This window comes from Pleurodeles waltl, chromosome 7 (assembly GCF_031143425.1).
Source record: "Pleurodeles waltl isolate 20211129_DDA chromosome 7, aPleWal1.hap1.20221129, whole genome shotgun sequence".
Classification (NCBI taxonomy): Eukaryota; Metazoa; Chordata; class Amphibia; order Caudata; family Salamandridae; genus Pleurodeles; species Pleurodeles waltl.
The window spans coordinates 1,453,150,084-1,453,166,639 of NC_090446.1; the positions used below are offsets into that span (position 1 = coordinate 1,453,150,084).

The 16,556-nt window shown below is 46.7% G+C and overlaps 1 protein-coding gene across 1 annotated transcript in view; it reads right to left on the reverse strand.

Moving 5' to 3' along the window:
* Positions 1-13,650: 13,650 nt before the first annotated feature.
* The window catches only part of LOC138247433 (IgGFc-binding protein-like), a 76,338-nt gene continuing 73,432 nt past the window's right edge, over positions 13,651-16,556 (reverse strand). Inside the window, exon 3 of the mRNA XM_069202065.1 lies at positions 13,651-15,290. Coding sequence (XP_069058166.1) covers positions 14,056-15,290 — 1,235 coding nt within the window. The 3' untranslated portion in view covers positions 13,651-14,055. The remainder of the gene's footprint in view (positions 15,291-16,556) is intronic.

The window sequence follows — 16,556 nt, forward strand, 5'->3', positions numbered from 1 at the left end:
ATGTGCTGGCACATGCGTCTTGCTTGCAAAACTCTGTTGTGTACAGTAAAGGGCTTGAAGCCCGCATGTCACTTGCCATTTTTTGGCTTGCGTGGCACTCTTCTTTACAGCCTCATAATTCATGACTGCAGGCCTGGCATCATTTCTGTTCCTCCGAGTGGAGCAGGGAGCATGCACGGATTGATTTAACCTAATCATTGCCTGTCCGCTACTCCTGACATGATTAAGGTACTATTTTGTTCTTTTTAACTTCTAATGCCCTGCAAACAGATTTGCGACTGTCAAAAATATGCCCAGCAGGACAAACCAAATTGCAAAAATGTATTTTTTATGGCTAACTTGTATTTCGCCAAGTTGTCTTTTCTCAGCTTGCACTCATGTCTTCTTTTGTTTTTGCTCATGGGCACTGTTCTCAAAATATGACAATTATCTTGTTCTAATTATGGAAAAGTAACATTGTTTCTTTGATATGTGTAATTTCTGAACTGATGCTTTAACACATAATCGTGCAGTGTACTCCATTCCACCCCACTCCAATACACTCCACTACAAACCAACCACATCACCCCACCCCAATACAACACACTCAAACCCATCCAAATCTATTCTGTCTCACTCCAGTTCGTCCCACTCCAAACCAAAACAATCCACACCACTCCAAAACAGTCTCCCGCACTCCTATCCAAATCAGTCTGCCCTATCCCAGTCTGACTCACTCCATTCCAAAACAATATTCCCCACTCCAGTTAACCCCACCCCAGTCTGCCCCACTCCAATCAAAAATAATCTGCTTCACTCCAATCCAAAACAGTCTACCACACTCCAATCTGCCTCACTTTAACCCAAGCAATGCGCCCAATCCAGTCTGCCCCATTCCAATCCAAAACAATCTTTCCCATTCCAATCTGCCCACTCCAATCCAAAACAATATGCCCCACTCTAAACTGTTCCACCTCACCTCATTCCATTCCAATCCAACCCACACCAACCCAATCTAGCCCACTCCAATCCACCCACCCAAATTCACCCTAATACAATCTGCCCCACTCCAATCCAAAACAATCTGCCCCACTTTAGCCAGCCCCTGTCCATTCCAAAGTAATCTGACCCACTCCAAACCACCCCACTCCAGTTTGTCCCACTTTAATCCAAAACAATCTACCCAACTCCAGCCTGCCCCCCTCCAATCCCAAACAACCCACTCCAAACCAATACAATCTGCCTACTCCAATTTGCATCACTCTAATCCAGTCCACCAACTCCATCCAAGTCTACCCCCACACCAGTCCATCCACCCCAATCCAATCCACCCCAATGAAGACCAGTTCAATCTAACACAGTCAATCCAATTCACTCCACCCCAATCCACCCCAGTCCAATCCACCCCACTCCAGTCCAATCCACCCCACTCCACTCAAGTCAAACCCACCCCACTCCACTCAAGTCCAACCCACCACATCAGTACTTCAATCCAACCCGCCCAACTCCAAACCATGCCACCCCTCTCAATCCAACTGTTAGACTTTTCATCCTTGGTGTGGTTTCCCTTAACTGTTTGCCTCTGTTCCCCAGGCTTTTGATGTGTGCTGGACTCTGATTTTACTGTTTTTGTAACTATGGGCAGTTTACCACTGCTAACCAATGCTAAAGTGTAAGTGCTCCTTTACAAAATGTTTATGTAATTGGCGTATCCATGATTCGCATATTTGATTTATTAGTAAGCCCCTTGTACAGTGCACTAGAGGTGCCCATGGCCTGTAAATCAAATGCTACTAGTGGGCCTGCAGCACTGGTTGTGCCACCCACATAAGTAGTTCTGTAATCATGTCTCATACCTGCCACTGCAGTGTCTGTGTGTGCAGCTTTAACTGTAAATTCGACTTGGCAAGTGTACCCACTTGCCAGGTCTAACCCTTCCCTTTTCATACATGTAAGGCATCCCTAAGGTAGGCCCTAGGTAGCCCCAAGGGCAGGGTGCAGTGTATGGTTAAGGTAGGACATATAGGGGGTCATTCAGACCTTGGCGGACGGCGGAGGCCGTCCGCCAAGGTACCGCCGACAAATGACCGCACCGCGGTCAAAAGACCGCGGCGGCCATTCAAACATTTCCGCTGGGCCGGCGGGCGCTCTCCAAAAGAGCGCCCGCCGGCCCAGCGGAAATGCCCCTGCAACGAGGACGCCGGCTCAGAATTGAGCCGGCGTAGTTGCAGGGGTGCGACAGGTGCAGTTGCACCCGTCGCGTATTTCAGCGTCTGCAAAGCAGACACTGAAATACTTTGTGGGGCCCTCTTAAGGGGGCCCCTGCAGTGCCCATGCCATTGGCATGGGCACTGCAGGGGCCCCCAGGGGCCCCGCGGTACCCCCTACCGCCATCCTGTTCATGGCGGGTTTCCCGCCATGAACAGGATGGCGGTAGGGGGTGTCTGAATCCCCATGGCGGCCGCGGTCAGAATGCCCTTGGGAGCACCGCCAGCCTGTTGGCGGTGCTCCCGTGGTCGGTGACCCTGGCGGTCACCGGCCGCCAGGGTCAGAATGACCCCCGTAGTAATGTGTTTTATATGTCCTGACAGTGAAATATTGCTAAACTCGTTTTTCACTGTTGCAAGGCCTGCCCTTCTCATAGGTTGACATGGGGGCTACCTTTAAATCTGATTAAAGTGTAGATTCCCTTTGGGAGCGGATGAACATGTGGAGTTTGGGGTCTCTGAGCTCACAATTTTAAAATACATCTTTTAGTAAAGTTGGTTTTAAGATTGTGTGTTTGAAAATACCACTTTTAGGAAGTGAGCATTTTCTTGTTTATACCATTTCTGTGACTCTGCCTGTTTGTGGATTCCCTGTCTGGGTCAGTTTAACAGTTGGGCTGGTTGCACCTCACACTAGACAGTGACACAAAGGGAACTGGGGTGTAGCCTGCGTATCCTGATGAGCCATCTGTGCTAGGAAGGAGGGGAGGAGTGGTCACTTACACCTGAAAGGGCTGTGCCTGCCCTCACACAATGCAGTCTCCAACCCCCTGGTGAGTGTCTGGGGCCTGGCCTGGGCAAGGCAGGATTTCACATCCAAAAGAGAATTTACTTCGAAATAAGCCTACTTCAAAGGAGAAATTGGGTATAAGAAGGGAACCCAAAACCACAGACTTTAGAAACCCTTCTGGAAACAAGAGGAACCTCTACCTGGAGAAGAGCTGAAGAGCTGAGGAAGAAGAGCTGCCCTGCCTGTGACTGTGCCTGGTGGAGCTATCCTGCAGTTGCTGCTTCTGTCAGAGTAAGAGGGCAAAGACTGGACTTTGTGTGCCTTCCATCTTGAGAAGAAATCTCCAAGGGCTTGATTTAGAGCTTGCCTCCTGTTGTTTGAAGTCTCAGGGACAGCAAAGACTTCTCTCTGCCAGCACCTGGAGTCTCTGGAAAGACTCCTACTCTGCTCTGACGTGCCCAGCCAGTTCCTGGGACCCTGAAAGGAGAAGCTGGCAGCCTAAAGTCATGCAAATCCATGCACAGAGTGCTGTGCGGGGAAAAGATCGACTCATCTCCGATCTGCGGCAGAAGAAACGACACACCGCCGGCTCCGCAGCTGAGAATCAACGCTCGCTGGAAACGCGATCGAAGAATCGACGCACAGGGCAGGAGAAATTACGTGCAGCATCGCTGACAGAGGCTGGGAGATCGCAACCCGCGCTGCAGGGTTTTCGGATCATCGTCTGGCTGGATTTCCTACTCAAGTACTGCTGAGCGTGTAACAACAATGCAAGGCATGCCCAGACCCGAGAGTGCTGACCGGATTGACGCACTGCTCTCCTCCGGAGAGAAGCAAGGACGCGCCCGACTCGCCGAAAGGAGAAACAACGCAAGGTCCCACTCATAAGTGGAATCAATGCATCACAAGCCCATTTTGACGTGTACTCGCCCGTGCGGGGTTATTTTTGACGCACTCAAGGTATTTTTTCACGCTAACAGTGTTAGTGTGTGTTTAAAACTACTTAAAAAATATTTTTGCATTTTTATTCATGACTTGTGTATTGTGGATTTTTGTTGTTTTGGTCTTGTTTTGTTTAGATAAATATTTCCTATTTTTATAAACCTGTGTTGTGTCATTTTGTAGTGTTTTCATTAAGTTACTGTGTGTGTCGGTGAAAATACTTTACACCTAGCACTCTGAAGTTAAGCCTACTGCTCTGCCAAGCTACCAAGGGGGTAAGCAGGGGTTAGCTGAGGGTGATTCTCTTTTACCCTGACTAGAGTGAGGGTCCTTGCTTGAACAGGGGGTAACCTGACTGTCAACCAAAGACCCCATTTCTAACACCAACCCTCCCTACTCCAGTACAACCCACCCCACTCCAATCGAATCCTACCAATTTACCCACTGAAATCTACCCCACTCCAATCAAGACCAATGCTACCCAATCCACCCATATCACCTCAATCCATCCCACTCTGAAAAACTCTACTTTAATCCACTGACTCCAGCTAAAATCAGTCCACATTAATCCACCATACTCCAGTCGAATCCACCCCACTTCAAAACACCTTAATCTACCACACTCCAATCAAGTGTACCCCTCTCCAAGTAATCCACTCCACACCAATTGAATCCACCACACACCAATCCAATGCACCCCATACCAATCCAATCCACCGCAGTCCAATCCAAACCTCTCCAGTCCAATCCACCCCACTCCAGTCCAATACACCACAATCGCTTCACCCCACCCCACTCCAATCCACCCCACCTTTTCACCTCACTTCACCATAATCCACCCTACTCAGTCCTATCCACCCGACTCAATCCAATCCATCCCACTCAGTCCAATCCACCCTACTCACTCCAATCCACCCCAGTCAATACAACCAATCCACTCCACCTGAATCTGAGCCACTCCAAAATGTTCCACCTGAATCTGATCCACCCCACCCCAGCCCACCCTACTCCAGTACACCCCAAATCTATAGCAGCTCAGTCCAGTCAACCTCACCCCATCCTACTCCAATCGAATCCTTCCCTCCAGTGCACCACTCCACTCCACCCCACTCCAATCCACCCCACTCTACTTCTATCCACCCCACTCCAGTCCTACCCACTCTACTCTAATGCACAGCACTCTACCCCAATCCAGTCCAGTCCAGTCCACCCTATCCCAGTTCAGCCCACCACACTCCAGTCCAATCCTCCCCACCCCATCCCACACAAATCCAATCCACCCCACTGCAATCTACCCCACCCCAGTCCACGTCACCCCACCCCACTCCACCCCAGTTCAGTCTACCCCACTACAATCCACCCCACCTCAATGCTACCCACTACAATCCACCTTAACTCAATCCAACCCATCCCATTCTAATCCAATCCACCCCAAACCATCCCACTGCAGCCCACCACATCTCAATCCAGTCCACCCCACCCCATATCAACTCACCCCTCCCCCCTCCAACCCAGTCCATCCTATTCCACCCACCCCGCTCAGAACCACCCCACTCATACCCACCCTACTAACTCCAGTTCACCACTCTTTACTCCAATCCAACCCACTTTATCCCAATCCATTCCACCCCACTACAATACAACCCATCCAATCCACCCCTCCAATACTCCCCACTCTAGTCCGATCCACCCCACTCCAATGCAATGCTCCATACTCCAATCCAATCCACCCCACCCCACCCCACTACAGTCCAGTCCAACCCATTCCTATCGAGTGAATCCAATCTACCCCAATCCAGTTCAATCTAATCCATCCAACTCCACCCACCCCACTCCAATCCACAGCACTCCAATCCAATCCAGTGCAACCCACCCTAGGCCTATCACTCCAATCTAAACCATCCACCTCTTTCAGATTCACCCCAATCCAATCCACCTTACCCTATTTCACTCCACCCCACACCAATTCACCCTACACCACTCCATTCAATCCACCCACTCTACCCCAATCCACTCTACTGCACTATACTCCAATCAAATCCACCCCAATACCTCAACCCACACCAACACACTCCAGCCTATTCCACCACACTCTACTGTACAACACTGTCTACCACTGAATACTATTCCCCTCTACTCAACACTACAACACTCTACTCCTACACAGCTCTATGGCACTCTTCTCCCCCACTCCACTCTGACACTCCATGCCACTAACTTTTACCTAGACTGGACAGCAGCCACACTGGTTTACAACATGCTAAACACATTGCCAAAGACAACAGCTCTTGTATAAGTGAAACCGATTGGCTTTGCCAATGGTTGTTACTTTCTGTCCTCAAATCTGATAGCCCAGCACATGTCAGTTAGTGACTTGTCCTTGAAGGGATTTTTCCTTTTGCTTATTTAACTAACTTGATGCATTTAGATTGTCTTTATGTTAATGAGTGCTGGTCAGTTTGTTTTCTGACCACCAAGTACTTCTTTTATTGTTCTGTGTTGCACTGATAGTGTGCTTAGTATGTTTAATGTTGATTAAGCTTCGATTCTTTCAATGCCTGGGTCACCATAAGGTGATTTTGTACCTTTAGAATTTGGTTTTGAGACTTGTCTACATTAACCTGTGTGTTAACTTGTAGTAAAACTCTTTAACATTATTTCAACTTGTGGTTTTCTTTGTGTGGACAAATTTGTTATAGTGTAAATGCTAAATGTTTTGTTGATTTATGGTCCCCTTATCTCTTACTTCCAGATAGGGTAAAAATATTTGTTGACCTCAACCAAACCATACCTGGAAAATGCTTTATCTCACGTCAACCCACCCTGGATACCCCTAGTTATCTAATTTTACAAAATGTACAGGTTTTCTTAGTTTCCCTAGGTGTCAGCTGAGCTATGGTCCAAAATCTACAGCTACACGTGTTGGAAAAAATGGTCACCTTTCATTAGAAAAATGTGTTGTGTCCATTTTGTGTTTGCAGCATTTCCTGCCACTGGCACTAGGCCTACCCACACAAATGAGGCACCATTTTCATCAAGACGCTTGGGGAAATGCTGGATGAATAGTAGTTTGTGGCTGCCCTCAGATTCCAGGTCTTTCCAACACAAAAATGTGAGGAAGACATGTTTTCACATTCAGAGTTTGTGGTTTGCAAGGGATTCTGAGTAAAACAGCCTGGTGAGAGTCATGCACGTCACCCCACAATGGATACCCATAGGTGTCTAGTTTTTAAAAAAAATACTAGTTTGCTAGGTTTCCCTCCATACCGGCTGTATTTACTTCTACCCACATTAGGAAAAATTATCCATTTTCAGTGGAAAACTGTGATGCTTCCATGTTATGTTTTGGGCTGCTTCCTGTCGCTGACAGTAGGTCTAACCACATGTGAGGTACTATTTTAATCTGGAGACTTGGGGGAGTGCTGGGTGGATGGAAGTTTGAGGCTCCCCACAGATTCCAGAACTTTCCATCTCAAAAATATGAGGACAGTGTGTTTTTAGTCAAGGTTCGAGGATTCCAAGATTCTAGGTAAAACAACCTGGCAAGAGCCTTCAGGTCACCTTCCTCTGGATACCTCTAAGTATCTGGGTTTCAGAAATGTATAGATTTGTTAGGTTTCCATTGGTGCCGGCTGTGCTAGGGTCGAAAATCCGCAGCTCCCCACATTGAAAAAAAAGGTCAGTTTACAGGGAAAAAATTTGATGCGTCCATCTTGCATTTTAGGCCATTTCCTGTCACTGGCAGTAGGCCTAACCTCACTAGTGAGGCACCATTTTTATCAGAAGAGTTGTGGAAATTCTGAGTGGTAGGAAGTTTGTGGCTTCCCACAGATACCAGAACTTGAGGAAAATGTGTTTTTAGTCAAAGTTTGAGTTTTACAAGGGATTCTGAGTGGATAAACCTGGTGAGAGCCACACCAGTCACCCCATGCTGGATACCCGTAGGTGTTTAGTTTATAAAAATGTACAGGTTTGCTAGGTTTCCCTAGGTGCCGGCTGAGTTAGGGTCAAACATCTAATGCTACCCACATTAGGAAAAATGGTCTATTTTCAGCGAAAAACTGTGATGCTTCCATCACAGTTTCCTGTTGCTGCCACCCCTGTTGCTGATACCTCTAGGTGTCTGGGTTTAAAAATGTAATAGTTTGCTAGGTTTTCCTAGGTGCTGACTAAGTTAGGGTCAAAATCTAGAGCTACCCACATTGGAAATAAAGGGTCAGTTTTGCGATGTGTCCAAGTTGTGTTTTTTGGCCCATTTCCTGCTGCAGGCACCAAACCTACCCACACAAGTGAGATACCATTTTTATTGGAAGTCTTGTGGAAGCACAGAAAACTAGAATATTTGTTCTTACCAGTTGGATTTCACTGCATTTGTGCCTTTGAAAAATACCCTTCAAATCATACGCTAATAAGGGCACCTACAAATTTAGAGATGTACAAATAGCCACTGCTCCTAAACTCCAAACCTTGTGCCCATTTTGGAAATACACAGGTTTTCTTGTTAACTATTTTTCACTTCACATATTTCCCGATATGAATTGGTCTATACTCAGTAATCAATGAAAAACCATTGTACGGTGTAGCTCAGTTCTTGGCTCTGGGTACCTCGAGTTCTTGGAGAACCTACAAACCCTATATATCCCCACAATCAAAAGGGTCTAGCAGACATAGGCCCTCATTCTGACCTTGGCGGGCGGCGGAGGCCGCCCGCCAAAGTCCCGCCGTCAGGTTACCGTTCCGCGGTCGAAAGACCGCGGCGGTAATTCTGACTTTCCCGCTGGGCTGGCGGGCGGTCGCCTTCAGACCGCCAGCCAGCCCAGCGGGAAAGAGGCTTCCACGATGAAGCCGGCTCGGAATCGAGCCGGCGGAGTGGAAGCTGTGCGACGGGTGCAGTTGCACCCGTCGCGTATTTCACTGTCTCCACAGCAGACAGTGAAATACATGTAGGGGCCCTCTTACGGGGGCCCCTGCAATGCCCATGCCAGTGGCATGGGCACTGCAGGGGCCCCCAGGGGCCCCGCGACCCCCCCTACCGCCATCCGGATCTCGGCGGTCCGACCGCCGGGATCTGGATGGCGGTAGGGGGGGTCGGAATCCCCGCGGCGGTGCAGCAAGCTGCGCCGCCGCGGAGGATTCAATGGGGCCGCGGTACACTGGCGGGACCCCGCCAGTGGTGCCGGTCCGACCGCGGCTTTACCGCCGCGGTCGGAATCCCCATTGGAGCACCGCCGGCCTGTCGGCGGTGCTCCCGCGGTCCTCCGCCCTGGCGGTCAAAGACCGCCAGGGTCAGAATGACCACCATAATGTTATATTGCTATTGTAAATCAGCCATCATGACAAAACGTTACATATGAAAATGTTGTCACAAATAGCAGTTTTACCATACTCATTTTCAATATTTCTTTTTTCCAACAGTTATTTTTCTCGGGAAAACCTTGAGAGATTTACACATATGACCCCTTGCTGAATTTTCTCTACTTTTCTGAAATCTATACCTTTCCTGGGGCACCCATAGGTTTTAAACTGGTTTCTTCAACAAACTAGAAGTAGGTTGAGAGAACAAAGAATAGGAAAAAGGACTGCCTCTTTGAAAAGTGCCAAAACTGTGGTACAAAATTAGATTTTTTTGATTTGGCTCTGTATGTTCCTGAAAGTTGGGAAGATAGTGACTTTGGTACAGCAAAACATTAATTGAAGACATTTTTAGCATAAAACCAGCACTTTGTTCCTATTTTTCTAAAACAAAACAAAATGTTGCTACATTTTGCATATTTTCTTGGTCACCTTTGGGGGATTCTGCAAACCCTGCATACCTAGGGAATCCCCAGGATATTGGAAAAAAGGACACAACTTTGGCATGGATACCTTATGTGGAAAAAAGTTATGGAGCGCTAAGTGTGAACTGCCCCAAATAGCCAAAAGGGTTCAGCAGTGGAGAGGACAAAGCCAAGGAGCTAAGAGGTTAAGGAAACTGCATGCAGGGGTCTCAGGTTCTTCTTCAGCCGCCTTTGTAGTTTTTTTTTGCATGTTGCACACGCTTTGCACCCACAACAATACTGCACACTATGACATTTATCCAGAAACCGAAAGTCCCAGTTTCCAAGTATCAATAGCAAGCCAAATTTGAGCCAAACCAATTTTAAGTGAATTTATTCCTCTTCATACTATAAAGCTGATAAAGTCCTAAAAAAGAAGTGGGGCGACTAACCGAGTTAGACAGTGTGCAAGTGACATCATGGCCCGTGACATCACAGCATGTGACATCATGGCACATGACATTGCAAGTGGCATCACAGGAAGTGACATCACAGGAAGTGGCATTAAAACCCATACCTTTACAGGACGTGACATCACAAGAAGTGACATCTGATCTGAAGACTTCACACATATGTTTAGCAGGTCCATACGGAGTACATAACAGCAGATTACCAGATTTACCAAATGGGATTTTGCGTTGTAGTTGTGCCAAAACAATGACACAACCGGACACAAAATCTAGGCCTCAATTTCAACATTTAGTTAAAATTTATGTCACAAGAAACTGCCACAATGAGAAACTTGGCAATGAATCTGTTCTGCTTATTTGGTTGCTAAGACTGCATTTTAAAAATTATTTTGGGCTTAAGGCACCTGCTACAGAGAGATTTGTATGTCCCATAAATCTCAGGAAATAAACATAATGGTAAAATACCTCTGGTGGTTATGTGTCATGTCTAGTCCCAGTTTTCAATCAAAGTAGCATAGATAATTGACGTATGTCCTGCAAAACACATCATGACAGATTTTTATTTTATATAGATAGGTAAGTAGGCTACTGCTTTTAACATGGAGCTCCTTTTGTTACCTGCAGTTCATACATTGTAATCTTTATAATATAGCACAGTGAGCTATGAAAGGCATGTGACTCCTACACCTTGTAACCCTCAGTATCCTATGTAGCACATCCTGTGCATAGATTTAGACTCATGATTTATTGTCAATGTATAATGTGCTCATGTGATATAGAGTGCTCTGAAACACTGCATTGGGATAAGTAGCACTATAAAAGAAATAAAACAAAATAGCAATATTTAAAATGATATTTGTGTAAATACAGGAATAGACCAGCATACCTGGCAATCTTACTGTGCATGCATATCTCTTATATCAGGGACTGACCAAAGTCAAAATCATGCCTCTCTTAAGGATCTGTGAAGTGACAACAAGCTGTGTGCCTTTGTTTCCCCTCCATTGTATTTGCAGGTAGGTGTGAGGCTCCAGACAGCTCCAGCGAGAACAAAAGAAGGCCTGATGGCCACTTAACTTCAGCCTTGGTTTTAGCCCCAGCTAGAATGTAAAATTAAAAACCCCATCACTACCCTACCCTGCATGTTGGTGCTCAGAAGGAAAGCAAACAACTTGCAGAAGCTGCTGAATGTGTCGCTGTGTTTAAATATCACACCAGGACGAGTTCAGCATATTACAGTGCAGCACAACTACTAGGCAGGGTGGACGACGTCCGCCTTGTGAACATAGCGGGTGTACGCCGTGTATCCACATGCACCACCGACTTCTGCACCTCACACCTTCTGCACACATTGCTTACAACAATTTAAAGTGATGTGCTCTTGAAGGCACCTGCATACATGAATTGTGTTTTAGTAGCAAGTAATGAAAGGTGTTTAGCTCAAAGGTAGGCACTGCTTTATTGAGGTTGCCTACAGACTGTGAATAGCAGCTGCAACTGTGGCTCTGCTTGCCCACGTCTCCTCAGCTCAATGCGGGTCTCCAATTCTATGCGTACAGGCGCTACAAGCAGGGGGCTGAACCTGTCAGGGCCCCTTTAACCTTTCAAGTGGCCCACATGCAGCCCAAGGCCAATGAATATCTGAGAGATAGCAGACTTCAACTCTTCACATTCTGTAGAGGGGGTGGGGTAGGATGACCAGATTTTTAAGGCCAAAAACCTGGACATTTCATAAAAATAGAAGAGGGACTACAATGTTACTTCGACTGAGAGCACAGAATAACAGCGCTTTTGAGCACAGAATTACAGAAGAGACACTAAGAACATAAATAAAATTCAATTGTTAAAGCCAGTATAATACCTGTTAATTAAATGTATTTCTGAGAACACCTGCTAACTATTTTTTCTTTGGAAAACAAAAAAATTCACCTCTCACCGATTTCAAGCGACCTTCTCTGAAAAAACGGGACATGGGCTAAATTTCCTGACATCTCCCAGGACAGCTGGTGAAAAACCCGGACTGTCCCAGCAAATCCGGGATGCCTGGTCACCTTTGGGTGGGGGCATCATTTTGCGTTACGCCACTGATTACAAACTGTATCAGCCTCCACATTCTTTCAGCGCAATGGCTTGGGGCAGAGAGAGCCGCCCCCAGTGTCCCTTGCATTTCACCCTGCTGCCCGCTCAACTTGCCAACAGGCTCCCCCAGAGGGGGTGAGAGAGACAACATGGATCTCAGCCCTTGGTCCAGGGCTATAGGACCGGTTGCAGGCAGGCTCATGCTGAGAGGTCACAGGCCATGGCTGGCCCCATGGCTGGACTGCCCGTAGCGGGTGTCAGGCGTTTTCCCAGGAGGCTGCAAGGGTGCAGGCCAGTTTCTCTGCGGTAAGGGCTGGTTTTGTGACTGGGGGCCAGTTTTGCAGAGGTGCTGCAATATTGGCCCCAGTCACAAAAGCAGCAGCAATCTCACACCTGCACAGCATCTCCCCCCCCCCCCCCCAAGTGGGGCTGGTCCAACAAAACTCCCAGTCCAGCCCTGGCTGACCCTTTTTGTGGAGAAGGAGGTATGGGGGGGGGTGAGGAAGCTCAAGCCCAAGGTGTTAGTGTTTGCATTTCATGTGAGTTTTTAAGTATCAAATAATAATATTTGTCAGTGGGTGTTACAAATCGTGAGCGTTGTCTGCTGTTCTATGTTCACATATTTGGATACGGTGGCCACATTTAAAGGGTGGGGACATCCTTGTCTTTTTAGGACTGTGACTATGAGCCAATGATCCAGTTACTTACCATTAATATTCATTACTCTAATTCCTGGTCTTTTTAGTCACAGTTCGAAGGTCCCACCCTCCTCTCCTAGGCAATGTGTCCAGAGGGCCCGAATTAAGCTTAGTCATAACAGGAAGTCCTCTGATTGGGGCTAGCTTTTACATCGAGAAGGAGGGTGGGGCTTACCTAGGTCAATCACTGGTTTAACTAGCTGAGACACCTAAACCTTGTCATTGAGATGAGGGAGACCTCATACTTTTAGTACTGACTGGAAAAACACGGACTACGTTTTATCAGTAGGTAATCAGTCCATTAACACTACGCTATTGAAAACAATAGAGAATATATGTTTGTTAAATTAATAGAAGAGGCCGGGAAAGCCATTCTTTCCTGTATGTGTTGCCTGTATGTGAGCATCTAAACTGATATTTCCCTCCTAGTGTTAGCTTTGACCCCTGAAAGTTACAGATTGCAAAACAGGTATTCGACTTTAGCAAGGTTACTTCAGTATCTGGGTCCTAAGGTTCTAGAGGCAATTGCTAAAATGCGTTATAAATGTTATCGAAATGCCTCCGACCTCCCTAGGCCTGCTAGAAATGACGTGACACTTAGCTAAAGGCAATAGAAGTGCATATCATAGTATGAATCAAAACATAAACCATTTAAAACACACAATATCAAGCGATCAGAAGATTGAAAATGCATCACAAGGACAATAGTGAATTGAGTCTCAGAACATATGACGAGTAGGAAATAATTTAGTAACAGTACAGCAGAGTGTCAACTAAAGGAAGACACGAAATGATTTGTTTGAATGACCAATATTTTTGGCAAGCGTAATATATTTGCAGTATGTTATAATGGAAGGAAAATATTATCAGCTAGTAGCAAGAACATTTTTGGGATGCTTCATTTTGAAAGAACTGATTTTTGCCAACTTCATGACGGAAATAAAATTTAATTTTGCAGTTTAATATATTCAGTATCACAGATTAGTTTAGTGAGTTCTCTTGAATAGTAATATCAGCAATGCCACTCAGGTGGCAGGAATATCAAGTGCTTCAGCGGTGACCTCATCCTACCACCCATGCCTCAATGTGCAGCGTGTGCCTTGAAGGCACCGAGGCGATGGAATCAAACCTGTTTCACATTACGCATATGGCCTGGGCACCATAGCCATCTTGGTCTGCGATTCCGAAAGAGAGCAGCTCAAACCTTAAGTTGGGATGCGTGACACGATGTGACCCAGCTCTTTGACCTAATGTATATTTGTACGACCCCCAAGAGTAGTTGGTGTCCGGGAACTGGTACCACTGGACAGCTTTAATAGGCCGTCCATCGAATCGGAGCCCCTGGATGCCTGAGGTCTTTATCACAATTAATGCGGTGTTGATAAATTTAGTGCTGCCATAGATGCTGTAGGATGTGCAGAACTGACTGGTGTCCGGAATACCTATAAGAAACTGATCGTACTGTTTATATTGGGTCAGGCCGCCCGTGCAGTGGAACATCACTTGGATGCCGGCGCTTGCGGTGATGAAGAGTGGGTGACTGAACCTCACCCGAATTCTGAGAGCCTCTCCCGCCAGCATTTCTCTTTTCATCTTGGTCGAGCCACTTGTGTAGCTGACTGTTGTTTCCTGGGAGGCTACGACATACGCCACATCATACCTAGACTGGAAGGGCAAGGGAGGAACAAAGAACTCTGTGCCCCAGCTTTTAACAGGCATCAGCTGCTCGTAAACAAGGTCGCAAAGACTATGTAGCCAGGAGCACTTGTTGCCTGTCAGCACAGCAACTGGAATCTCAGACACGATTCTGGTGCCTGAGAGGTCATCGGCGCTTTGGAGCTGCAGGGCTTCAAGCGGCGCCATCTGAACCTGGAGTTTGTCACCAGCCATATAGGACTGTCCGTGGAACAGCACTCGCCCCTTGAGGTAGACATCTACAGTGTTGGCCTGGTCGTGGTTGATGATGGCAAATTCTTTGAAAGGCTCTTGTGGCTCCTCGTAGGGGGTGATCGCGTAGTATTCTGTGCCTAGGGCTGCCACAGGATAAACCACCGCCCTGCCAGACGAATGCAGTCTGCGACTTTGTGAAATCACAGAGATTGGTGTGTCAGATCGGACGGTAATCGTGGAGGCTGCGAACACTCCGCTCCCTGTCATCTCCGTAGAGCTAGGGATGCGTATCCATTTCGACTCTTTCCGATTGAAAAGATATTCCTTTGCTTTGGTCTGCGGGATGGAGATTGAGACAGTTGTGGGCTCCTCATAGGCTGTGATGACCAGGCTCAGTATGACGTCGGACGCGGCATCTTCTCCGTTCTGCATGAATGCTGTGATGAATTCCTGGCCAAGCTGCGCAGCCAAAGATGAACCTAGCAGGGACAAAATGAAACCGTGATTGTTCGCGAGCAGTTGCTGTACGTTAGCACATTTTAAACGGCTTTCCATTGCCTGATACTAATAATACAGATACAAAGAATTGTCTCTGGCTTTTCTGAGAACCTAATTAATTAGCCATGATCATTATCTGCCTTGACTGCAGGCCTCTAATTTTATGATGCAGAAAGTGATGTCCAACAGTCTGCACTTTGCCGATTTGTGGTTGCACGCTTTCCCAACCTAAGTAATTGGACATGCCATGGTCTTTGCTCACGCTTACGTCAGTGACCTGTGATTGTTTCTGAATGGGAGTGGAACGAGATTAGCATTATCGTCTGTCGTAAATACTGCGTCTTTAATATTGCCTGCAAAAATATTGCATTGTTACTAATGGAACCTCTAGGAGCCTGTTCACCAGTGGGTTTGTTGATTCCGACCATGGCGCATGTTTACGCATGATTACGGGTTTTTTAGTATTTAAGCATCTGATAACTATACGATGGACCTCAAAGATCGTTAAATTTCAGCAGCTCACACCTACCGAAGTTTAACAGGGGAAAAGTGTGTGGCATTTACCGTATCATGAGGATTTTGGTGCGCAAAAAAACAAAATCCGCATGTTATCCCCCACAAAATCGTATTAGGTGCGACTTTTTGCACCTGATAAAGAATGCACCCTGTGGTATCGTTATTTATCAGGTGCTCTAATAGAGTCTACACTTGTAATCAGGGCCCTAGAATCAAAGAGACAGCATTTTTGTAAGTTATCTCCGGGGAACGATTCTTGTCTTTATATGGTATCCTGACATAGACCCTGAGGGTAATCATCTAACATATATGCCCAGATTTATGTTAAATTGGCGCAGTGCTGTGCCATAAATAGCAGCATCTCGCCACTTTAGAAATGCAGAAGTGTGCCTTATTTAGAGGCATACGGCGCACCCCTGCGTTCCCTCTGCGCTGGCGCTGACTTAAGCTGCCTAGCGCCAAGTCAGTCATCCTTGCACCATAGTCCCAGGGTATCTGCAGTGAGGGGATAGATTGTTTATGTGCAGGAAGGTGTTCCTTCCTGCACATAAACAATCTACAATGGCGATTTGGCACTCTTATGTGTGCTGCAAAACGCAGCACACATGGAAGTACCAAAGCGTCATTTTGAAGGATTGTTTATGTGCAGGGATGTGTCCCTTCCTGCATGTAAACAATTGTCCATGGCATTTACCAGAATGTAGCACACATAAAAAAGCAAAAAAACGAGG